This window comes from Meleagris gallopavo, chromosome 30 (assembly GCF_905368555.1).
Source record: "Meleagris gallopavo chromosome 30, MGAL_WU_HG_1.1, whole genome shotgun sequence".
NCBI classification, from domain to species: domain Eukaryota; kingdom Metazoa; phylum Chordata; class Aves; order Galliformes; family Phasianidae; genus Meleagris; species Meleagris gallopavo.
This window is the reverse complement of record NC_139433.1, coordinates 3,951,589-3,972,730: the sequence shown is the minus strand read 5'-3', so window position 1 is coordinate 3,972,730 and position 21,142 is coordinate 3,951,589. Positions and strand designations below refer to the sequence as shown.

At 66.6% G+C, this 21,142-nt stretch overlaps 4 protein-coding genes across 8 annotated transcripts in view; 1 reads left to right on the top strand and 3 right to left on the bottom strand.

Annotated features, from left to right (window-relative positions):
* Positions 1 to 488: 488 nt before the first annotated feature.
* On the bottom strand, positions 489 to 3,225 carry LOC109363731 (uncharacterized). The gene is made up of 3 exons (XM_019610096.2): positions 2,240 to 3,225; positions 1,604 to 2,138; positions 489 to 1,048 (listed from the first exon to the last, which is right to left on the bottom strand). Exons 1-3 carry the CDS (start codon positions 2,574 to 2,576, stop codon positions 934 to 936), a joined length of 987 nt encoding a protein of 328 aa, XP_019465641.2. The 5' UTR covers positions 2,577 to 3,225; the 3' UTR covers positions 489 to 933.
* A 173-nt stretch (positions 3,226 to 3,398) lies between these two features.
* On the top strand, positions 3,399 to 11,855 carry SSBP4 (single stranded DNA binding protein 4). 2 transcript variants are annotated; one of them, XM_085211538.1, is made up of 18 exons: positions 3,402 to 3,616; positions 4,192 to 4,264; positions 4,396 to 4,457; positions 5,171 to 5,255; positions 8,541 to 8,630; positions 8,822 to 8,905; positions 8,984 to 9,040; positions 9,150 to 9,219; positions 9,297 to 9,367; positions 9,785 to 9,852; positions 9,955 to 10,000; positions 10,102 to 10,137; positions 10,227 to 10,281; positions 10,392 to 10,462; positions 10,543 to 10,621; positions 10,877 to 10,905; positions 11,329 to 11,430; positions 11,691 to 11,843. In XM_085211538.1, the coding sequence occupies exons 1-18, from the start codon at positions 3,561 to 3,563 to the stop codon at positions 11,718 to 11,720; spliced, it is 1,164 nt and encodes a 387-aa protein (XP_085067664.1). In that variant the 5' UTR covers positions 3,402 to 3,560; the 3' UTR covers positions 11,721 to 11,843. The 2 variants fall into 2 exon arrangements, with proteins under 2 accessions (XP_085067665.1, XP_085067664.1); XM_085211539.1 differs by lacking the exon at positions 10,102 to 10,137 and having other exon boundaries at positions 3,399 to 3,616; positions 11,691 to 11,855.
* Positions 11,856 to 13,117: 1,262 nt separating this feature from the next.
* On the bottom strand, positions 13,118 to 17,136 carry ISYNA1 (inositol-3-phosphate synthase 1). 4 transcript variants are annotated; one of them, XM_085211504.1, is made up of 11 exons: positions 16,763 to 17,136; positions 16,064 to 16,188; positions 15,817 to 15,978; positions 15,570 to 15,699; positions 15,311 to 15,504; positions 15,086 to 15,235; positions 14,800 to 15,015; positions 14,308 to 14,472; positions 14,121 to 14,234; positions 13,797 to 14,014; positions 13,118 to 13,578 (listed from the first exon to the last, which is right to left on the bottom strand). In XM_085211504.1, the coding sequence occupies exons 1-11, from the start codon at positions 17,010 to 17,012 to the stop codon at positions 13,383 to 13,385; spliced, it is 1,920 nt and encodes a 639-aa protein (XP_085067630.1). In that variant the 5' UTR covers positions 17,013 to 17,136; the 3' UTR covers positions 13,118 to 13,382. The 4 variants fall into 4 exon arrangements, with proteins under 4 accessions (XP_085067630.1, XP_085067631.1, XP_085067632.1 ...); XM_085211505.1 differs by having other exon boundaries at positions 16,064 to 16,185; positions 16,763 to 16,784; XM_085211506.1 differs by lacking the exon at positions 16,763 to 17,136 and adding an exon at positions 16,483 to 16,585.
* Positions 17,137 to 18,871: 1,735 nt separating this feature from the next.
* ELL (elongation factor for RNA polymerase II) overlaps positions 18,872 to 21,142 on the bottom strand; it is a 33,735-nt gene continuing 31,464 nt past the window's right edge. The window contains exon 12 of the mRNA XM_085211522.1: positions 18,872 to 21,022. Coding sequence (XP_085067648.1) covers positions 20,918 to 21,022 — 105 coding nt within the window. The 3' untranslated portion in view covers positions 18,872 to 20,917. The remainder of the gene's footprint in view (positions 21,023 to 21,142) is intronic.

Sequence of the window (21,142 nt, the reverse complement as noted above, 5' to 3'; positions counted from 1 at the left end):
GGACGTGAGACATGAGGACATGAGATATGGGGATGGGGGACATGGGTACGGGGGGACATGAGACATAGGGATATGGGACATAGGGGACAGGGGGATGGGGACATGAGACATGAGGATGTGACATGAGAATATGGGATGTGGGGATACAGGGACATGGGACAGGGAGATACTGGGGCACGGGGACTTGGAGGTGGTGGCCACGGGAAGAAGGACGTGTGGGAACGTGGGGACATTGAGATACGGAACGTGGGGACATGGGGATGTGGGACAGTAGGAGCTCCAGCCTGGGGTTATGGGCTCCGGGGACCACAGCTCAACGGATGTGGGACATGGGGTCACCATAATGGGGACGTGGGCTTAGGGGACAGGGAAATAGGAACCTGCCAGTGTGGGACCTGTATTATTGGCCCCTCTGCTCTGGGGACAGGACTCCCCCAGTACCCCACACAGCCCCTCCGGGGGTTCCGACACACCGTGAGTCCTACGGGTCACTGAGGACAGCCCAACATTTAATGTCACCGTGGAGAACCACAAGGACCCGTGCAAGGCTGGGACACGGGGTGCCCCCACATCACCACCCACACGTCCCAGAGCCGTCACCTCGCAGCCACACGCTGCCAGCAGCGTCCAAAAACGGCGCTTTTGTCCCAGACTGTCGGATTTCACAGAGGGCAGCGCCGGAAGCGTTTGAGGCCGTCAGTCCGGGTGTCACGCGGAGCTCGGGAGCGACGTGCAGGGACCGCCGTGTCCCACTGCCCCGTCCCCATTTCGCAGTGCAAACCCCAAGGAGAAGCGGCCGCTTCCGCCCTCAGCCCCGCGCAGGAAACGGCCGCGCAGCCGTTTTGCTCTCGTTGCAAAAAGAAAAGAAAAAAAAAAATAGAGGAAAATCCCCTCCGCTGTCCCAGCGCTGCAGAATCCCCCGGGGCGCTGCCCTCACGGGTCGGGGCTGACATAGATGTCCTCTCTGGGGGTCCCGGTGTTGGCGTAGATGGGCTGCTCCCCTGCGTCGCTCTCCATGAAATAGAGATCGTCCGGCGGTGCCTGGGGGCTGTGTGGGGGGGGGGTCAGTGGGGCAGGAGATGTGCAGGAATGGACCCCCGCGTGGATCAGTGGGGAGGAAAGAGCCCCACGGGTGGCTGATCCCTGGGTTTGGTGGGATGGGATGGGGTGAGATTGGGTTGGGTTGAAATGGGACAGGGATGGCAATGGAGTGGGATGGGGGTGGGATTGAGTGGGATGGGATGGAGATGCGATAGATTGGGTTGAGACGGAGTAGGATGGGATGGATGGGTTGAGATGAGATGAGATGGGGATGGACTGCAGATGGGATGGCGATGAGGATGAGCTGGAGTAGAGTGGGATGAATGGGTGATGTGGGATGGGATGGGATGGGATGGGATGGGATGGGATGGGATGGGATGGGATGGGATGGGATGGGATGGGATGGGGTGGGGTGGGATGGGATGGGGTGGGATGGGATGGGATGGGGTGGGATGGGATGGGACGGGGTGGGACGGGGTGGGATGAGGTGCTGCCTCGGCTCACTGCAGCCCATCAGGAGGGTCCCACGTACCCCCACAGCCTCCCCTCTCCGCAGACTCACCTGTACCCCCCCTGCTGACACCCATGCTCCCCATCCTGCACCGGGGCTGCGCTGGAGGCCATGTAGGAGCCGACGAAGACGTTCTCGTAGTCGGGAGCCAGGCACACCCCCACGGCAGCAGGGCTGCTCTCCGCCTCACGGCTGACATAGCGGGGCTGCCCATGGGCTGCAGGGGGCTCCCGCTTCCCCCACCCCGTCGTGCCCGTCGTCCTCCGGCACCGCCAAACCACGACCCCCACCACCACCCCCACCACCACCAACCCCACCCCCACCCCCACTCCCACCACCACCGCATCCACGGCCACAGCCACCATCCCCACGTTGCCCTGACACTCCCGTGCGTGGAAATCGGAGGCGTTGACGGGGCGGTGGTCCATAGCACAGAGGCAATCAGCACTGGGGCACGAGTCCGGCGCTTTGCCCACCGCGTCGCAGCTGCACGGCAGCAGCGGGGGCTGCGAGGTGGTGGCCCCGATGCCGTGGGGAAGCAGCAGCAGGAGCAGCAGCATTGCTATGGGGCGCCCCATGGCTCCGCCTGGGAGGGAAAAGGAGGTGAGAGCCCACACCCCCTTCCTTCGTGGCGGGGGTCCCCATGGCTGCGTTTGCCCCCCACCCAACCCCAGCACCCCGACTCGCCTGCAGCCAGCTGTCCGTGCTCAGAAAGAGGAACGGGCGGTCCCTGTGGGTCCGTGTCACTGCGTGGGGCGTAGCCGGGCCTGGGGGGGTCACTGCAGCTGCTCATCCACTCAGAAAAGTTCCTTCCATCTGGGGTGTGCGGGCACTGCAATGCCCCTGTGCCAGGGTTCTGGCACTGTATGGGGGGTGGGGGCAGGAGGGTGTGTGGGGTGGGCATGGTGGGCACGGTGAATGGGGTGGGCACGGTGCCGGGGTGATGCCAGCCCCAGAAGTTGGGGTGGGGGTGGGGGTCCCAGGTGGGCACCCACCACCACTCCACGGCCTCGTGTGCCTCCATGGTGGAGCGCGGGGGGACGAGGACCTTTTGTCCCGGTGAGATGTCACAGCGTGGGCCGGGCCGTGTGACACGGTGACACTGAGCCCACGGGGTCCGCAATGGGGGCTGCAAGGGGGTCCTCAGCTCATGTCCCACCGGGACCCTCCCGCGGTCCCAGGTTGGGATCAGAGCTGGGATTCGGCCACGGTGGCAGACAGGACAGAACGGCGCTCATCGCAGCGCCGCCGGGCTGGGGGCGGCCCCGCAAAGCCCCACCGCCACGCGCGTCCGCGGGGGTCGCGGCTCAGCGCTCGGGCACGGCTGACACCTGCAGGCCGACGGGGGAAGCGCCGCGCACGCAGCCGCCCGAACGCACGGCCTCGTGCACACGCGGCCCCCCCCGTGCTCGCCACAAACACGCGTGTCGCGCTCGCGGCTGTTCCGAACTCCCCGCCGTGCCCGCGTCCTTCCCTGCTCTCCCCCCCCTTCTCCACCCGTCTCTCAGTGTCCGTCCCTTCGTGGCCGTGCCCCCCCCCGCGTGTCCGTCACCACGCACGTCCACCCTTTCATGTCACTCTGTGTCCGCCCGCTCGTGTCCGTGTCCTTCTGCACCCCTTCGTGCCCGCCTCCCTCCCGCCCACCGCTTCGTATCTGCCTCTTAACCCACGCGCGTACGCGACCGAACGCTTCCCCCCCTCCCGTCCGCGTCTCCGCGTCACTCCACGCCCACCACCCCTTGTGGACCCCCCCCCTTAACCCTCCGCCATCGCCCTTTTAAGAGCGGCCGCGCGGGCGGAGGAGGAGCAGCGCCGGGACGGAGGGGTGGGGGGGGCGGCGTTGCTGGAACAGCCGCGCGCGCGGGGGGAGGGAGCGGCGGCGGCGGCGTTGCGGGGACCCCCGGCCCCGCGCGGCGGTTTCAAGGTCCCCCGGGCCGGGCCGGGCCGAGGCGCAGCGCGGGGCCGGGATGGCGGCGGGGCGCCGCCGGTGACAGCGGGGCCGTGCAGGATGTACGGCAAGGGCAAGGGCTGCGGCGTGCCGTCCGACGGGCAGGCCCGCGAGAAGTGAGTGCCCGGGGCGAGGGGGGGGAGAGGGGGGAACGGACGGACGGACGGACGGACGGAGCGACGCGCGGAAGTTTTCGCGGGGGTTTCCGCCGCGGGAATCGCGGCCGGCGGCGACGCGGCGGGGATGGGAGAACCGCGCTCCGCACCGCACCGCTCCGCACCGCCGCGGGGCCGCGGGGCCGCGCGACCCCCGACGGCTCCGGGAGCGCCGTCCGAACCGCGGCCCCGCGGGGATCCCCGGAGCCGCTGAGCGCGGCGTCCCTCCGGTGTCCCCGCGCGGTTCCCGCGGGTGTCCCCGCGTCGTCCGCCCTCGGGGTCTCGGTGTCACGCGGGCGGGGACGCTTCGAATGCGGTTCCGCCCCGCAGCGCCGTGTCACCCGTGGGCGACCGGTCCCGGTGCGGTGTCAGCCGGCTGGGGCTGCGGGGCTGGCAGCGCTCACCGGGCCGAGCCGCGCACCGGGCCGAGCCGCACACGTGGCCGCGTCCGCCGGCGACGCCGTTCCCGTCGCGGTGTCCCCGCACCGCCCCGCCGCCGTCCCGGTGTCACCGCGCCGCCCCGTCCCGCCCTGCAGGTTGGCGCTGTACGTCTATGAGTACCTCCTGCACGTGGGAGCCCAGAAATCCGCGCAGACGTTCCTGTCCGAGGTGAGAGCCGTGTTTTATTGGGGGGGGTCACTCCGTGTGTGTCACACCGGCCCTGAGCGCGCGTGTCGTCGTCCCCCCCGCCGGTGCCGCTCGGCTCTGACCGGCCCCACGCGTCCCTCTGTGCCCCGCAGATCCGATGGGAGAAGAACATCACGCTGGGAGAACCTCCGGGCTTCCTGCACTCCTGGTGGTGGTGAGAGGAGATTCGGGGGGGAGGGGGGTCCCCCCAAAGTGTCCCCCCGGCCCCCTGCAACTGCTGCTGTTTTTCCTATCACCCCCCCCCAAACCTGGCCCCACTGCTCAGCCCCACAGCTGGATCCAATTTGACCGTCCCCAAAGAGCACAAAGCTCCACACTGGGGGGGGGGGGGGTCCTGCACAGTGTGTGTTGTATCCCCCCTAACCCCCATTTCGGGTGCCCAGGAGCCGCCCCACAGCTGCTTCCCATAACCCGCTGCTGGGGGGGCATGGGGGGTTCAGCCCCATCACCCCCTGCTGCTCCACAGCACCCCGACACCGCTGTGCCCCATTCAGCCCCCCGTCCTCATCACCCCACTGGGGGGGGGGTTGGCACTGGGGCCACCCCACCCCATCCCATCCCACCCTGGGATGCGCCTACTGATGTCAGGGCCCAGGAATTTGGGCTGCAGCGCATAGCGACCGTCTCCAGGCAAACACTGCAGCGGGAGGGGGGGGGGGGGCAGGACCCCCCCACCCCATCCGCCCCACAGCGGTGCTATGAGCAGAGCCTTGTGCCCCCCTGCCCCACATCCACTCCTCATTAGTGCCTCAACTGCGGTCGGGCTCAGCCCACACCCCCCCATAGCCCCGGGATGGGGCTGACAGCACTGTGGGGGGACATGGGGACACCGGGGGGGGGTCCTGACGCTTTGTGTCCCCTCTGCAGCGTCTTTTGGGACCTCTACTGTGCAGCCCCCGACCGCCGTGAGACGTGTGAGCACTCGAGTGAGGCCAAAGCCTTCCATGACTACGTGAGTATGGGGGGGCGGACCCCATGCCCCCTCCCCCCCCCCTACATCCCTGAGGACGTGGGGACACGGGGACGTGGCACGCTGGGGGTTAAGTGCAGTGCCAGCCCCCACCTCCCTGCACAGCGCTGACCTATTTTGCACAGCACCGGGAGGGGTAATCCCAGGGGCTGGGCTGTGACCCCCCCGGAACCCCCCCAGTGCCATCCTGTGCCCCACGGGGTGCCCAGCGCCGGCTGGCATTGATGGGGATGAGGGCAGGGGGATGCGTGTGGCTATGGGAGGGGATTTGGGGGCACTGAGATGCATAGGGACAGCTGGAGAGTGTTTCCCCCCCCCGCACCAACCCACGAGCTGCCAGCAGACGTGCTCTGTGCCCAATGCTGGGCGGGCACGGTGACCTCAATGGGTCCCCAGTGTTTGTCATCCCCCCCCCCCCCTTCTTTGCCCAGTGTTGGTGGGGGGGCAGGACACCCCCAGGACTGCGTGGGTTGGGGCAGGGGGGAGAGGGGGGTTCGTAGTGCTGGGGGAGCCATGGGATGTGGGATGCTGTGGTACCCACAGGGATGGCAGTGGATGCGGGATGCTGTGGGACGCAGAGCTGCGCTGTGGGGCTGTGATACCCCAAATCTACACACGGTGTGGGGCATCCGGGGCGGGGGGGGATGAAGCAGGATGCCTTGGGAAGGGGGGGGATGTGGGGTCTGTGCTGCTGGGGGTGCTGTGTCCTGCTGTGGGATGCAGGGCTTGTGGTGCTGCAGGATGCTCTCCCTCCCCCCCCTTTCCCTGTGTCTCCCAGTGCTCTGTGCTGCTCAGCACCCCACCCCCAGCACCCATCGCTGCCCCACACGTCCCCCCCCAGGCTCACAGCGCGGGGGCTTTTGGGGCTGCAGCACAGTGCCCCCCCCCCCCCATCCCTGCCGCCCCCGGCCCCGCTGCACAGCGCTGATTGCCATGCTGGAATTAATGAGGCTGGCGGTGCAGGTCAGGGCCCGTTGCCATGGCACTGCTCACAGATGCAGCCCGGGCGCTGGGGACCGGGATGGGGGGGCCCTGTGGGGCTGAGACCCCCCCCAAAATGGGGAGCAGTGCCTGTGGGGCCCGCGTCCCTCAGTGCCCAGGGGGTGGATGGGGGCTTCCCAGCATTGTGGCATCGTGGTCTCTGTGCCCTTCCTGGTGGGGGCTGCTTGGATGTGTCCCCCCCCACTGGAGTGTGCACGGCCCCCCCCCGTGAGCACACACTGTTGATGGCACCGTGGGGACGGTGACCTCGTATCACGACGGGGATAACAGGGCTTGGGGGTCTGCTCTTTATTCTGGGGATGGGGGTGGGGGGCAGCAGCAATTGGGGCCCCCAGCTCAGGTCCTGCTGCCCCCCCATTTGTGGGCCCCTCCCCCCCCCATTCCCTCCCTCCTGACCTTGCTGCTGCAGGAGGAGCTGAAACTCCCCAACCTGTTGCCATGGCAACTCCTGCTTTGCATCACTGGGCTGGGAGCACGGCGGGGCTGGGGGGGCCGTGGGGGGCCCCACCACGGATTGGGGCCGGGGTGGGGGGGGGGGTCAGCACCATCCCCAGTGCAGGGCAGAGTTCGAGCACTGACCCCCGTGGCCATGGGCACAGCACCCCAAAATGTGGGGGCACCCACTTGGGGGGGGGGGTGGCACTGCTGACTCCTATCCCAGGAGGGGACAGAGCTCGTGTCCCCCCCCCACCCAACAGGCTGAGAGGTGCCAAACTGGCCCTGCTGCCATGGGAGGCTGCTCCACCTCGGGTTCCACAGCGGGGCTGCACGGGGGGTGCAGTGCTGGGCTCCTGGATGGGCTCCGGGGGGGCACAGTGATGGGTGCGGCGATGGGCTGCGCCACGGCGGGTTAAGGGACGGGCACCGTAATGAGCTCAAGGGTGGGGACCGTGGTTGGATCGTGGGGGGCACTGGAAGGGCTGTGCTGCAGAGGGGGGGGGGCTTCTGGCTGGGTGCTGCGATGGACACCACGCTGTGCTCTGCCACGGAGCCCCGCTGGGCGCCACAAAAGGTGCTGAGATGGGCTCCGTGACGGACCCCACCCCGCGATGGGCAGCGGGCCGTTCTCCATCCTCCACCCCTGAGCACCACCCGGACCCCCCCGCCCCACATTCGCTCCTCGCCCCGCAGCCCCGTCGCCTCCTCCCAGCGGAGGGCACCGGGGCGGGGGGCGGTGGGGGCCGAGGGGTTAACGGGAGGAATGCGCGGGGCTGCGGCGCTGGGGGGGCCGTGGGGGGGGGCCGTGGGGTGCCGGGCTGCCTGGCCTCCGGCGCTGTTGGTTTTGGCTGCCTGCACAGACTCTCCATTGTCTTGCAAATGATTTGTGCATGGCTGTAAAGTGAGTTCAGCTGGGCCCGGCCCCGATCCCGCGGCTGATAAATGAGGTGGGGGCCCCCGCAGCCCCCGGCACCCGCGGTCCTCGTGCGCGCCCGCGCCGTGGGGCAGAGCCCCGATTGCCCCCCGACCCACGGCGGCACCGCGCAGTCGGCACCGTTGTGGATGCGCTCGGTGGGAGCCGCATGAGCCGCATCCTCGGCGGCGCAGCCCGACTGCCGGCTGTGAGCCGCTGCCCCAGCGCCGCCCCTGTGCCGGGAGCGACCCGCGGTGGCTGAGCGGCTCAGGGGTGTCCCCGTGGTGGGACGTGGTTCCCCCTCCCCGCTGTGCCCTCAGCCCCCTCCGCTCGGCGGGGTCCCCCCCAGGTGATGGTGATGGTGGTGGTGGTGATGGTGGCCCCACGGAGGGTCCCCCCCCCCCCTCCGTCCCCCCGCAGGAGGGGCAGCGCCGCCCCCCCCCCCCCCCTTCCCCCTCCTCCTTTCCAAATTGAATCCAGTTGTGGCAGAGACAGCGCAGGGCCGAGCGGAAAAGCAGCGCATTCCTCCCTGCTTAACAGCTCCCCCCGGAGCGGGGCTGGCAGGCGAGAGGGGCCGGGCCCCCCTGCAGTCCCCCCTGCAGCCCCACCGACCCCCCAACCCCCCCCCCCCCCAGCCCCACTGCAGCCCACGGGTGGGCATCGCCCCGGTTCTCCCCGCGCTGCCCTGTCGCTCACACGCTGACCCCAAAGCCCCGGCTGCGGTTGGGGACGCAGGGGGGGGGGGGGGGCATGGGGTGGTTGTGGGGTTGGTGGCAGATGGGACGGTGCCCCGAGAGTTGACGGGGGGGCACGATGGCGGCGCTCCCACAGCGGCCCCCGGTGCTACAGGTGGGCGCAGGGCAGCTCCCTGCTGTGGGCTGCCGACCCTTTGCTCAGCCCTCCTTTCCCCGCAGAGCGCAGCGGCGGCGCCCAGCCCGGTGATGGGGAACCTTCCCCCCAGCGACGGCATGGCGGGGGGGCCCATCCCTCCCGGCTTCTTCCAGGTACCCTGGGGGGATGGAGGGGAGGGGGCGGGGACGGCCGCTATGGGGCTGCTGGGGCCGCACGTGTGTGTGTGTGTGTGCATGTGTGTGCAGCTGGGGGCGGGCCGGGGACCCCCAAATCTGGGGGGGTGCACTGGGTGATGCCCCCTGCCTCCCCCTCCTCCCCACCCCTAACTCTGTTTCTCCTGAAGGCACCGCCGGGCTCGCAGCCATCGCCCCACGCTCAGCCTCCTCCCCACGCCCCCACCGCCCCCATGATGGGGCCGCACCCCCAGGTAAGGCTGGCTGCCCCCCCGGCTCCCCCCCACCCCGCACCTCCTCCTCCTCTCACGGCTCCCCTCCCTCTCTTGCAGCCCTTCATGTCCCCCCGGTACCCCGGCGGCCCCCGCCCCGCACTGCGGATGAACCAGGTGAGGTTCCACCCCCCTCCCCCACCCTGCAGCCAGACCCCAATGGGGCACAGAGCTCCACCGGGGGTCCCGCTGTGCCCTGACCCCCCCGCCCCCAATTCCCCTGCAGCCACCTGTGGGTGTCCCCGGCTCTCAGCCACTGCTGCCCAACGCCATGGACCCGGCCGCGCGGGCACAGGGTGAGTGGGGGTCCCGTCCCCGGTGTTCTGGGGGGGTCACCACACTCACACCCCCACCCCCCCCTTCCTCTGTGCAGGGCATCCGAACATGGGGGGCCCAATGCAGCGCATGAACCCCCCCCGAGGCATGGGTGGAATGGCACCACAGGTGAGGGGGTGGGGATGGGGGGGTAGATGGGTTGTGGGGGGAGATGGGGATGGGGGACACAGGTGGGGAAGGGGATGGGAATGGGATGGGAATAGGGAGAGCTGAGTGCGTAGTGCTAGGGATGGGGATGGGAGGCAGAGGAGATGGGGAGGGGGACAGGGTAAGTGTGGGGGGGGCTGTGGGCAGACAGGGTTGGGGGTGGGGATGAGGATCTGGTGGGGATGGATGGGGGGGGAGCTGGGGAGGGGGAGAAGAAAGGGATGGGTTTGGGTGCAGATGAGGAAAGGCTGAGGAGCTGCTGTATTTGGGGACGGAAATGAGGGTGGGGACAGGAATGGGGCTGGGACATGGAGTGGGGTGGAGTTGTGGGTGGGCTGGGGGGGTCTCAGCCTCCACTCACCCCCATTTCCCCCCCAGACCTACGGCAGTGGGATGCGCCCCCCCCCCAGCTCGCTGGCCGGCCCCGGCATGCCCACCATGAACATGTAAGGGACCGAGGGGGCAAAGGGGGGGGGGGGGGCGGCACAGGGACGGGAGCACCAGACCCCCCCACACCCCCTCCCTCACCTCCAACCATTCCCTTCCAGGGGTCCCAGCGGCCGCGGGCCGTGGCCAAACCCCAGTGCCAACTCTGTAAGTATGGGAGGGCCTTGGGTGGGGAGGGGGTGGGGGCCGGTGAGGGGGGGCTACACGCCCAATGCTGACCCCTCCTTTTGCCCCCCCCCGCCCCCTAGATTGCCTACTCCTCCTCATCCCCCGGGAACTACGTGGTGAGTATGAGGGAGGCAGGGGGGGGGGCTGTGCTGTCAGTGATCCCACGTGGCCCCCCCTGACCTCTATCCCCTCTCTGTGCCCCCAGGGTCCTCCAGGTGGCGGCGGCCCCCCCGGGACCCCCATCATGCCCAGCCCCGGTGGTGAGTGTCCCCCTGCTGTGTGCCCAGGGTGGGGGGGAGGTGTTGTTTCAGGGTGGTGGTGGGGGGGGGGGTTATTCATGCCCCCCTCCCTCTTCTCATGCTCCCCGCAGACTCCACCAACTCCAGTGAGAACATGTACACCATGATGAACCCCATCGGGCCGGCGGGGACCCGGCCAAATGTGAGTGCCTGGTGATGGGGAGGGGTCGGGGGGGGGGTCCGCAGCCCACCTCCGTTCGCTCACTCCATCTTTCTTTGCAGTTCCCAATGGGGCCGGGGCCAGAGGGGCCCATGAGCGGGATGAGCGCAATGGAGCCCCATCACATGAACGGATCCTTAGGTGGGTGCCCCCCCCCCGCCCCAAATCCACGCTCCCCCGCCCCCCAAGCAAGGTGTCCCCCCCCAGTTCATATCCCCCCCCCCCAGCTGGGACCGGCGCTGCTGCAGCACAGCAGTTTCATCCTGCAGTCCGTGAGCTCCATCTGCGGGCTGCCGGGCACCGCGCAGGGATGTGGGACAGCTGGGGGGGGGGGGTGGAAGAAGGGGGGGCAGAGGGGCTTGGGGGGCCGCTGACAGCACTGCCGTCGTTTTGCAGGCTCTGGGGACATGGATGGGCTGCCCAAGGTGAGTGTCAGCCCCCGTGTGCTGTGACCCCCCCCTCCCCACCTACAAACCCGGATCCCTCCCACCCATCAGCGCTCCCATGTCCTGGAACCCCCCCTCCTCCCCCCCCCCCCAGCCATGAATAAGGACTGCTGTGAACCAGCACCCCCCCCCCCACGCACTGTAGCCCCCCGTGCACCAGCACCCCTGCGCACAAGGGGAGGTCGTGCATTGAGACCCTCACGTGCTGGGAACCCCATGGATTGAGGACCCCCCCTCAATGCACTGAGACCCCCCCCCTTACACGGGGACACCGCACATCACCCCCCATACCCCAAGACCCCTCCCCCCACACCTGCCCTTGCACCACAACCCCCACTCCATACCTCAGGACCCCCCTCTAACTCTTTTCCTCCCCCCTCCCCCCCCCCCCAAATTTTGCAGAGCTCTCCCAGTAACATGGCGGGGCTGAACAACCCCCCCGGCACCCCGCGGGACGACGCCGAGATGGGCACCAATTTCTTAAACCCCTTCCAAAGCGACAGCGTAAGGGATCCGACGGTCACCCCCGGGGGAACCCGGGGGGGCAAACGGAGAGGGCGGGGGTCCCGGGGGGTCGGGGCTGCCGGGGGGGACGGGCAGCCTGCAGAGCTCCGGCCGATCCGTGGCTGTCCCCCCCGGTGCCGGAGGGGATCCGGCCGTGGCAGAGCATCCCGGAGGTGTGAGGATGGCCCCCCCCCCACCCCCCCCCGGCTGCTGTGCCCCCCCCCGGCCCGCTAACCCTCTGGTGTCTCCGGTCTCTCTAGTACTCGCCCAGCATGACAATGAGCGTGTGAGCCCAGCGCCGAAGCCGGCCGAGAACCCGACGCCCCCCGCGGTGCCAAAAAAAAAAAAAAAAAAAAAAAAAAAAAAAAAAAAAAAAATTAATTAATTTCTCTGTATTTAATAACCAACACCCCTGCCCCCCAACCGCGCCCACCAACCACAACCCCCCCCCCGAAAAAAAAAAAAAAAGGAAAAAAAAGATTTCCCCCCCCCCCCCGTCCCTTCTTAAAAAACGCTAAATGACAAAAAAGGAAAAAAAAAAATCAGAATCTCAGCCTCTTCACCGTGTGACAACCACGGCTGCGACCCCCCCCCCCCCCCGTGGCATAGGGCAGGAGGGAGCCCAAGGGGGGGGGGATCTGCTTCCTGTCCTGTGATTCCCCCCATCCTGCCCCCAGCTCTGGGCCGCACAGCACTGGGGGGGGGGGGGGAAGTATTTATTTGGGGGGGTCGCAGTTTGCTCCCCTCCCCCCCGCCCCCCTTAAAAAAACCAACAGCGGCGTTGCTGCCTGCTGCACACTCCATTGCAATGAGCTGCCCCCCCCCCGCAGCACTGCCTGGAGGGCTCCACCCCCCCCAGGGGGCAGAATCCCCCCCCCCCCCAGTCACATGAAGGGGGGGGCAGCCACATTGGGGCCCTGCCGAAGCCCCAGTGTGGGGGTGGGGGGGGCACACGGCCAGCACATTTCCCCCCCCCCCCCCCATCCAGCGGCTTCCTGCCAGGCTGAGCAGAGCTGGGGGGGTCAAGCCATACCTCCCTGGAGCCCCCCCAGCTCTATAGGGCAGGCCCCGGTGCAGAGCAGCCCCCCCTCCCCCCCCAGCCCCGTCTGCGTGCTCAGCCAGCACTGTGATCTTCCTGCCCCCCCCGACCCGAGCACCAGACCGGGGGCCCCCCCGCCCCCCCCCCCCCCGAGGGACCACTTTTAAAAAAGAAACTTTAATATGAAGGATTTTTTTTTTTTTCCTCCTCCTTCGCTTTTGTATCAGAAAGGACCTCAGCCTCCCCCCCCCCAACTTTTACCACCCCCCCATCTTCTACCGCGCGCCCCGGCCCCCCCTGTACAGCCTGGAGCCGCCGGGACCCCCCACCCCCTCCCCCCCCCCGTAGTCGTTCTGTGTAGGAGGGCACTCCCCTCCTTCTTAGCCCCGAGTCTTTAGAGCGAGCATTGCTTATGGAAACAAAACCCGGGGGGAGAGGGGGTGGGAAGGAAAAAGAAAAAAAAAAAAAAAAAAAATTAAAAATAAGAAAAAAAAAAAAAAGAAAAAGGGTTTTTCCCCCCCCCCACCCTCCCAAAAATATGAAAATGACAAAAAAAAAAAAAAAAGAGCAAAGCAACCCCGCATCAATAAATGTAATTTGATTTTTTTCAGAAGGCGCCGTTTGGTTCTGGGGGGGCCGAGGGGGGGGGGCAGGAAGAGGGGAAGTGGGGGGGGGATGGGGGTTTATTGTGGTACAAAGCTTCACAGTGTCACGTTGGCGTGGGAGCCAGGGGGGACCCAAATCACATCCCCCCCCACCCTCCAAATAGCTCAAAATACAAAAGGGGGGGGGACAGAGTGGGGAGACCCCCCCCCCCCTCCTCACACCCACCCACCCCCTCCCCGTACAGCAGAGACCCCCACCCCGCTGGTGGTGGGGGGAGGGGGGCGGTGCTCAGCCCTGGGGGTGGGCGTTATTCGGTGCCGTCGATGTGGAGGGGGGGGCGGGGGGTGCCGGGATGCCCGTTGAGCTGGGCGGGGGGCGCCGCCTTCTTGGGGCTGATGGGACACGCAGCCCCCGCCGGGCAGCAGCGCTTGGGGCCGAGCGGCGGCCGCTGCATCTTGTGCTCCAACAGCATGTGGTTCTGGGGGGGCAGCCCCAGGCAGGCCCTAAAGCGAGGAGAGGGAGGTGGGGGGGGGGGCACCGGCACCCCCCCGTATGGGGCGAGTAGCAGAGCCCAGTAGGATTGAGGCCCCCCCCCCCCAAGTTGGGTAATGGGACCCAGCAGAACGGGAGGCACCGTCCGGGCATCTCCGCATTGGGAACGGGGACCCCCGTGTCCCCCCCTGGGCACCACCGTGGGTCACCCCGTCCCCCCCGTGGGTACCTCAGGATGTTCTCAATGCAGCTGCGCTGACGGAAGAGAGCGTTGACGACGGGGGTCCCGTCGGGCACCAGGGGGGCTTTGCAGAGGAAGGCGACGATGGAGAGGACGCTGTGGAAGCTCTGGAACTCGGGGTCGCTGTCGGTGCAGAAGGTGATGCGCTGGCACAGCTCGGTCAGGATGGCCAAGTCCAGGATGATGGGGCTGGCCAGCAATGAGTCCTGTGGGTGGGTGGGTGGGTGGGTGAGGGTGGGGGGAGGAGAGCAGGGGGGTCACGGTGAGCCCGGCATAGGGGTGCACCCCCTGCCCCCCCCCACAGCTCCGCACCTCGCACGTGTTGTGGATGACGATGGTGTTGGTGCCGCCCATCATGATCTCCGAGGTGTATTCATCCAGTGCTCGCTTGCTGTCCCCCACGTAGGGCACGTATTTGATCACCACCTGCACAGGGACCCCTGTCAGCGCCCGCCCCCCCTGCAGACCCTCCCTCCGTGCCCCCCCAGAGCTCACTCACGCAGTGGTCGGGTTTGTCCTGCGGGCCGTACAGCACCGGGTTGGCCTGCACTGTGTCATCCACCACGTTGCTCTTGGAGATCTCCTTGGAGCGGAACTGCTGCGGCGCGGAGAGGTTCTTCCCATCGTTGTTCCCCAGGTGGTTGTAGCTGACGATGGACCTGGGCTGGGGGGGGGGGGAGCAAAGGGTACAATAGGAGGGAACCATGGAATCATTGAGTTGGAAGACTGTTGGTGGTGGACAGATCAACCCAGCTCCATCCCCACCCCAGAGAGGACAGGTCAACCCGGCTCCATCCCCGCCCCAAAGAGGGCAGGTCAACCCGGCTCCATCCCCGCCCCAAGGAGGACAGGGCAACCCAGCTCCATCCCCGCCCCAAAGAGGACAGGTCAACCCAGCTCCATCCCCGCCCCAAGGAGGACAGGTCAACCCAGCTCCATCCCCGCCCCAAAGAGGACAGGTCAACTCAGCTCCATCACCGCCACACCACACCTTCAGCCCGGCGCCCACCAGGAAATCCACCAGCACCGACTTGAGCTTCGTCTGCCCCGATTTGAAGTCGTCCCCACAGATGAAGACGCGGCGCTGCGCTGCCAACTCCACGGCGCCCGGCACGAAGGTGTTCTGGGGCGACCCGTTGATGTAGGCGCAGCCCTCCAGGATGCTGGCCACGGCGAACAGCGTGGATGGGGACACCTCCAGGCCTCGCTGCGGGGACACCGTGGGGCTCAGCACTGCGGCACAACCCCTCCACGTCCTCTCCCCCCCTTCCCCTCACCTCGATGGCCCGCAGCAGGTTGTCGGCGCTGTCGTTGAGCCCCGGCACCACATCACAGAAGCGCTCGGTGTTGGCCGTCCACAGCACGATGACTTTGTCCACCCCGCTGCTCGCCCTGAAGTCCCGGATGTCCCTGCGGATCTGCTCCACCTGCAGGGATGGGGATGCAGGCAGGTCATCGTGGTGTCCCCCCGCCGTCCCCGTGTGCCCCCCCCCCCCCAGCACCTGCTCAGCCTTGGAGCCACGCAGCACGTTGTCCGCCCGCTCCTCCTGGTTGGCGGCGATGAACTCGGGGATGTAGATGGAGGCTCTGGGTTTCATCTGCTCCATGTGCGGCCACAGCTGCTCCTGCAGCGCCCAGTCCAGCACCTCGGCGCGCCGCATGGCCTCAGCCAGGTTCAGAGAGGAGATGTCCCACCCTGCGGGATGGGGTCACACTCAACGCACGGCCCCCGCCCCCCGCCCAGCCCAGCCCCCCTCCTACCATCAAAGACGATGTCGTTGGGGTGCACCATGGGCAGCAGATCCCGGAATGGCACGTAGACATCACCGGTGGGGCCGGCACCCAGGCACACGGTGGAGGCCTGCAGCAGCGAGCCGTAGTAGTTGGCTTTCTAGAGGCGGGGGGGCAGAACGCAAGGGTGAGCTACCGCCAAAAAGCAAAACATCCCCCAAACTCCCCCCCCAAAACGAGGGGAGCCAGCAGGGCTGCCCCCTCACCCCACACCCACCTTGCGGCCGGTTTTGGTCATCCAGGACAGCCCCAGGCGATTGGCCAACACGGCCGCCGTCACCGTGGTGCCGTTGTTGCCCCCCCAGCCCACCAGCATCAGCCCCAGGCGGGGGACGTGCCGCGCCGTGCGGAAGGTGAAGCGCGTGGAGCAGGGCCGGACCTGCGGCAAAGGGGGGGAGTCGGGACGGGGGCACCCGGCGGGGCGGCCCGGCGACGGCATCCGAGGGTGTCCCCGCGTCCCCTACCTTGGTGACACCGCCCTCCCTGCAGACGTGCGCGGTGCTGTACGTGTACTGCGCCTCGATGAAGTCTTTGCCGTACGCGACGTCGGGGCTCTCCACCACGAAGGGCTCTGCCATTGTTCCCGCTGCTGGGAGGGGAGGAAACGCGACCCCCGCCCGCTGGGACACGGCGCGGAACGACGGGTCCGACCCCGAGGCCGGGACGCCGCCAGGCGGGGGGGGGGGTGGGGGCACGGGGTACGCGGGCGGCGGCGGGGGGGCAGCGCGGTCTCCGCTCCCACGGGAGCAGCGGGCGCTGCGGGGCACGCGGGGACGGCACCGAGCGCGGCCGCCGAGGGGACGCGGATCGCGGGCCGACATCGCGGGGGGTGACAGACGGACACGCGGAGCTCCCCCCCCCCCCCGCCTCCCCCGGCACTCACCTGGAGCCGGGCGGCTGCCGGCGCTGCCCCGCGGGGATGTGAGCGCGGCCGGGGCTCCCCCTCCGCTCCCGCCCTTAAGCGGCTCCCAGCGCCCGCCCCCCCTGGCCCCGCCCAGCCCAAAACTTTCCATCGGCGCCGGATCCCCCCCCGCAGCCCCCGCCCGCACGTGCCCCGGTACCGGGGGTTCGGGAGGTGACACCGAACGCGACTCCGGACGGGGACCCCCCGCTCAGCCCCGGCCCGGTGCCTTCTCTTCCTGTCCCCCGCCCCGGGCTCTCACCGGCGCTGGGAGCGGCCGGGCCGGGCCGGGTCTCCTCCAGGAGGGAAAGCGGCCGCTGACCCGGGAAGGGGAAGTGGCACCGGGGCCGGGGGGTCCCGCCGCTGCCTTCCGCCCATTCACTGCCCCGCGCCGGCGGCTTCCGGAGCGGCGGGGGGGCCCGGCGCCTTCCCACGGTGCCGCTCCCACGGTGCCACCGCACCCGGGCACCGCGAGCCGGAGCTCCCGCCTCCCGTGTCCCCGGCTCGGCCATCCCGGAGCCCCGCGGGGACACCCCGCAGCACCGTGTCGCTCGGTCCCCGTCACCGACGGACGGGCGGCGGGACGGCGAGGAGGTCCCGGTTCCCGTTTCAATGGGAAGAATCCGTTTCAAAGCATCCCCCGGAGCGGAGCGACGCCCCGAGCCCCCCCCGGCGCTCCGTGCTCCCCCACCCGCGCTCCCCGCGAGGCGTGAGGACAGCTCGGCCGCCGCCCACCCCCCGCCCCGGGCTGCGGCTCCGCGGGGGCGAGCGGGGATGGGGACCACCGGGAGCAGCGGGCACAGCGCGCGGGGAGCGGCCGCGTCGGGGCTGCGGGACGGGGGGGGGAAACACAGCCGGGACGGGGGGACACCTCCGGGAGAGGGGGATGCGGGCGGCCCCGAAGGCCCCGTCCAGACCTCGGGCGTTGGAGGAACAATGCTCCCTCAGAGGACAAAACGAACCCCGCGTTGGAATTCCAGCGCCTCAGCAAATTATTGAAACAAAAATAACATTTCTTTGTACAATAATCCATCGGGCGGGGAGGGTCCGGGCAGCGCTGCCAGGGGCCGAGAACTGGTATTTTTCCACTGCTTTCCTTCTCCTTTTTTTTTTGCCCCCCTCCCACAACTCCCACCATTGTTCCTTCCCACCCCTCCCACGCCGCACTGTTCCCTCGCACCGTGGGCTCCGTGCCCAACGCCTCCGCTCGCGGCTCGGGGCTGGCGGGGACCCAACGCTGCGCAGCCATGGCGACCGGCGCGGCCCCGCAGCAATGGCACCGCGACCCCCGTCCCACGACCCCCCCGGGAGGGCTCAGGTCCCGCTCTGTGCCCTCGGGGATGCGGTCCTCGCGGTCCTTTCCCGTCGGGTTTCGTTCCCTCCGCGTGCGATGCTCCCCTCCGCTCCCTTTGCCGTCTCCCCATCCGCGTCCTTTTGCTGTGACCTCCCAGGACCTGCACACCTGAGGGCGGATGGACGCGTGCAAAGGGACGGACGGACAGACAGACCGGCCCCATCCGAGCGTGCCGGGGTTGGGGTGGGGGGAGCTGGGGCGGTTATCCGGTTATCCTAACGAACTTCCTCCCGCCGCCGGGAAAGGCGCCCAGCCCCGCAGTCGGAGCGGCCCGCAGCGCTGCGCCCGCACCGGGCGCTACACGGAGCCGCTGCGGGGAAAACGACCGCACCGCCTCGGGGCGGCACCGCGGGGTTCCCCGCGTCCCCGCGACCGCAGCCGCCCACCGACGGGCGCACAGAAGCGGGAAGCTGCCGCGGTCCGCCCGGCGCTGGCACGGAAGGAGCGCAGTAAATTTCCACTCGGAGTTCATTAGCGCTCGGCCCGACCCCGTCTGCGGCTGCCGGGGGTGCGGAGGAGGCGTCCGGGGACACCGGGAGGGGACGGAAGGCCGCGATCGGAGCGAGGAAAGCCGCACGTGGCCGGGACCGACGGCGTCCCGGGTGACGGATGGGAACGCAGCGACGGGCGAGGGCTGCGAGGGCGGCTCTGCCCCCACCTGGAGCCGCTCTGCGTGGGATGGGGGCACCGCTCGGACCCGTCTGCGATCCCCGCGCTGTCCCGGAGGCGGAGGAGTTCGGGCTGCGAAGCGGCGAAAACCCCGCGGTGGGCACAGGGCAGCGCTGCGCTGCTCCCGGCCCCGAACCCCGAACCTGCAGGAACCCCTCCGTGCACCGCAGGGCGGCCGGGGCTCCTGGCACTGCTGCAATCCCACCGAAGCCAGGACGCTGAGCTCCGCGCCCCGACCCCGGCGCTGCCTTCGTATTTCCCATCCCACCCCCATCCCCATCGTGGACCATTTCCCCCTTCCAGGTTCTCCCCGCGCTCCGAAGTGCTGGAATGAAAGATGGGCCCGCATTGTTCGCATCGTTTCCCAATACAGTGAATTTATTATATGTTGCAAAATCAGCATTCAGCTTTTTTAGTGTACAAAAAAGACACCAGAGCTCTTAAGAAAAGATTAGGAAAGCTGAAGACTATGCCGCCTTTACATTGTAACGTTTTGGCAAAGTGAAAAGCTCTTTTTTGTAAACTCCAACTCCATGGCTCAATATAGTTTTATCCACAGTACAATATTACAAAGTAAAACACAGTATCAATAAGTTAAGATCATACTTAATCACCTAAACTGGTTTCTATTCACCCAAAAAGCACGGGGTTCGCCTTGGCCTAACTTCCTCATCTCTAAAAGGGAGAACAAAAAGGCAGATCCGACTACGGCCCTTTAACACAGTCCGAAAGAAAAGTGAAGCAGAGAAGTCGTTGGCTGCTAATTGGGTCTCACAGTTTGGATACTCATTAAATATTTTCAGTTTTTATATTCAATTTTTTTTTTTGTTTTGTTTTGTTTTTTTTTGTTAGAAGTTCCAGAATATACATGTCAATGTACACAATACATCTTCGTATACAACTCTGTTTGCAAAAATATCTCATAGCAGATGTATAAAGATCGGGGATCCGTCTCTATCCCCAACCCCCGAGAAGCCAAAAAAAGAAAACAACAACAACAAAACAAACAAACAAAACCAACCCCAACCACCCCCACTGCAACTGTGAGGGAGCAGAAGGGTTTCCATGGAGGATTCGGTGTCGGGATGCTGCTGCGCTTGGTGGTGCTGTGGCTGCTCCCACCACAAAGCATCCAAGCAGAACAGAATTGTTACCATTGGGTTTCGTACAGCAGATGGACCCATTTGGGTGTTGAGGAACGGGGGGAGGTTGGGAAAATAGGAAGAGCTGCTGAGGAAAAGCAGAGCTTTGCTCCTTTGCTCCGCTCCCCCCGGGGCTGAAGGCGCTGCGGGATGGATGGGGCAGAAAGGGACGGCGGGATTCAAAGGGCACCTTTGTGCTTTTTGGCATCTTCCTGGCGCCCGGGCCGTGCTCTGCAGTGTTCCCTAAGAGTCCAAATTAAAAAAAAAAAAAAAAAGGAAAAAGAAAAAAGAAAGAAGAACCAGAGAAGAAAGGCCGGGGGAGGAGCTGGGATGGAGCCGCCCCACTGGGAAAGCGCTGCCCCACGGCTCCCACGCTGCAGGTCAGCCCCATCCGCTCCTGTAACACTGCCTTAGGAGAGGGGGAAGGCTCTGAAACGTTCTGCCTAAAAGGAGAAGGGAGGCACAGTTGTAGATAAAGACGGTTGGGGTTTGGTTGGTTGGTTGTTGTTGGTTTTTTTTTTTTTTTTTTGCCTTCTTTCTTTTTTTTTTTTCCTTTTTTTTTTTCCTTTTTTTTTTTTTTCTCCTTTTTGTTTGGTTTTTGTTTTTTTGTTTTTTTTAAATACAAAAATAGACCACAGTCTCATCAGCGAGTCATAAAATCGGCCGCCCTCGGTACAAAACTACAAAAGTCAAAGGCGGGCGGTGGGACGCAGCCCCAGCAGTGCCATGGCTGGGCTGGGGGGGGGAGAAGGGGGGACACAGAGCCCCGGGGCGGCCGTCTGTCCGTCCCCACGTGGCCACTGCAACGGGAGCACAGCGCGGGGGCAGCTCTGGGTGCTGGGAGCACACGGCTCACTCAGGAACAGTCGCAGGTGCCACAGGGACCCCAGCAGCACTTGAGCTCCTCACCGTCGGAAGGACCGGCTGTAACCCAGAGGAACCAGAGGCCAGGGGGGTAATTACACTTCATGCCAAACTTTAATCCGTGAAAACTACTGATTTTTAACCTTTGGGAGCTTCGGTTGCTGCAGGCAATTTATTTCCCTTAAGTGTCTTGAAATAAGCAGAGTTCCATTGGTTGCATCCCGGCGTTCAGAGAGGCCAAAAGCAGAGCAGGTCGTGTGCCCACGTCAGCGTCCCAGGTTCTTCAGCCACGGAGAATTGATGCTCATCTCTGACCGGGGCTGAGCCGTACAGAAGGGATGGCAGCACCCACTGCAGCTCTGTGCCCCCGCACGGCGCGTCCCACCGCTCAGAACTGCTGCTGGTCGTACTCTGCTATCAGTTTTTTGATGTGGGCCAGTTTGTTGTGGAGGTATTCGCAGCGGTTCTTCTCTTGGCTGTAGTTGGGATTGGTCTGCAAAGAAAAACTGCCGTGAGGGACGCAAAGCCAGCAGAGCTGTGTCTGTGCACAGCTCAGAGGATCCCGAGGGCCCGGCTGCAGAGCGGAGCTGACGGCGCTGGGAAGCTCTTCCCA

Bases quoted from the DNA above. Each gene is read 5' to 3' on its own strand.
- SSBP4 (XM_085211538.1), top strand. From the start codon at position 3,561: ATGTACGGCAAGGGCAAGGGCTGCGGCGTGCCGTCCGACGGGCAGGCC. The intron at 8,906-8,983 runs GTAAGGCTGGCT...CCTCTCTTGCAG, and splicing joins TGATGGGGCCGCACCCCCAG to CCCTTCATGTCCCCCCGGTA. The intron at 10,282-10,391 runs GTGAGTGTCCCC...TGCTCCCCGCAG, and splicing joins CATCATGCCCAGCCCCGGTG to ACTCCACCAACTCCAGTGAG.
- LOC109363731 (XM_019610096.2), bottom strand. From the start codon at position 2,576: ATGGAGGCACACGAGGCCGTGGAGTGGTGGTGGGTGCCCACCTGGGAC. The intron at 2,139-2,239 runs GCGAGTCGGGGT...TTTCCCTCCCAG, and splicing joins GCACGGACAGCTGGCTGCAG to GCGGAGCCATGGGGCGCCCC. The intron at 1,049-1,603 runs GTGAGTCTGCGG...CCCCCCACACAG, and splicing joins TGTCAGCAGGGGGGGTACAG to CCCCCAGGCACCGCCGGACG.
- ISYNA1 (XM_085211504.1), bottom strand. From the start codon at position 17,012: ATGGCCGAGCCGGGGACACGGGAGGCGGGAGCTCCGGCTCGCGGTGCC. The intron at 15,236-15,310 runs GTGCTGGGGGGG...CCATCCCTGCAG, and splicing joins GTGGCTCCAAGGCTGAGCAG to GTGGAGCAGATCCGCAGGGA. The intron at 15,016-15,085 runs GTGAGGGGAAGG...GTGTCCCCGCAG, and splicing joins ACCTGCTGCGGGCCATCGAG to CGAGGCCTGGAGGTGTCCCC.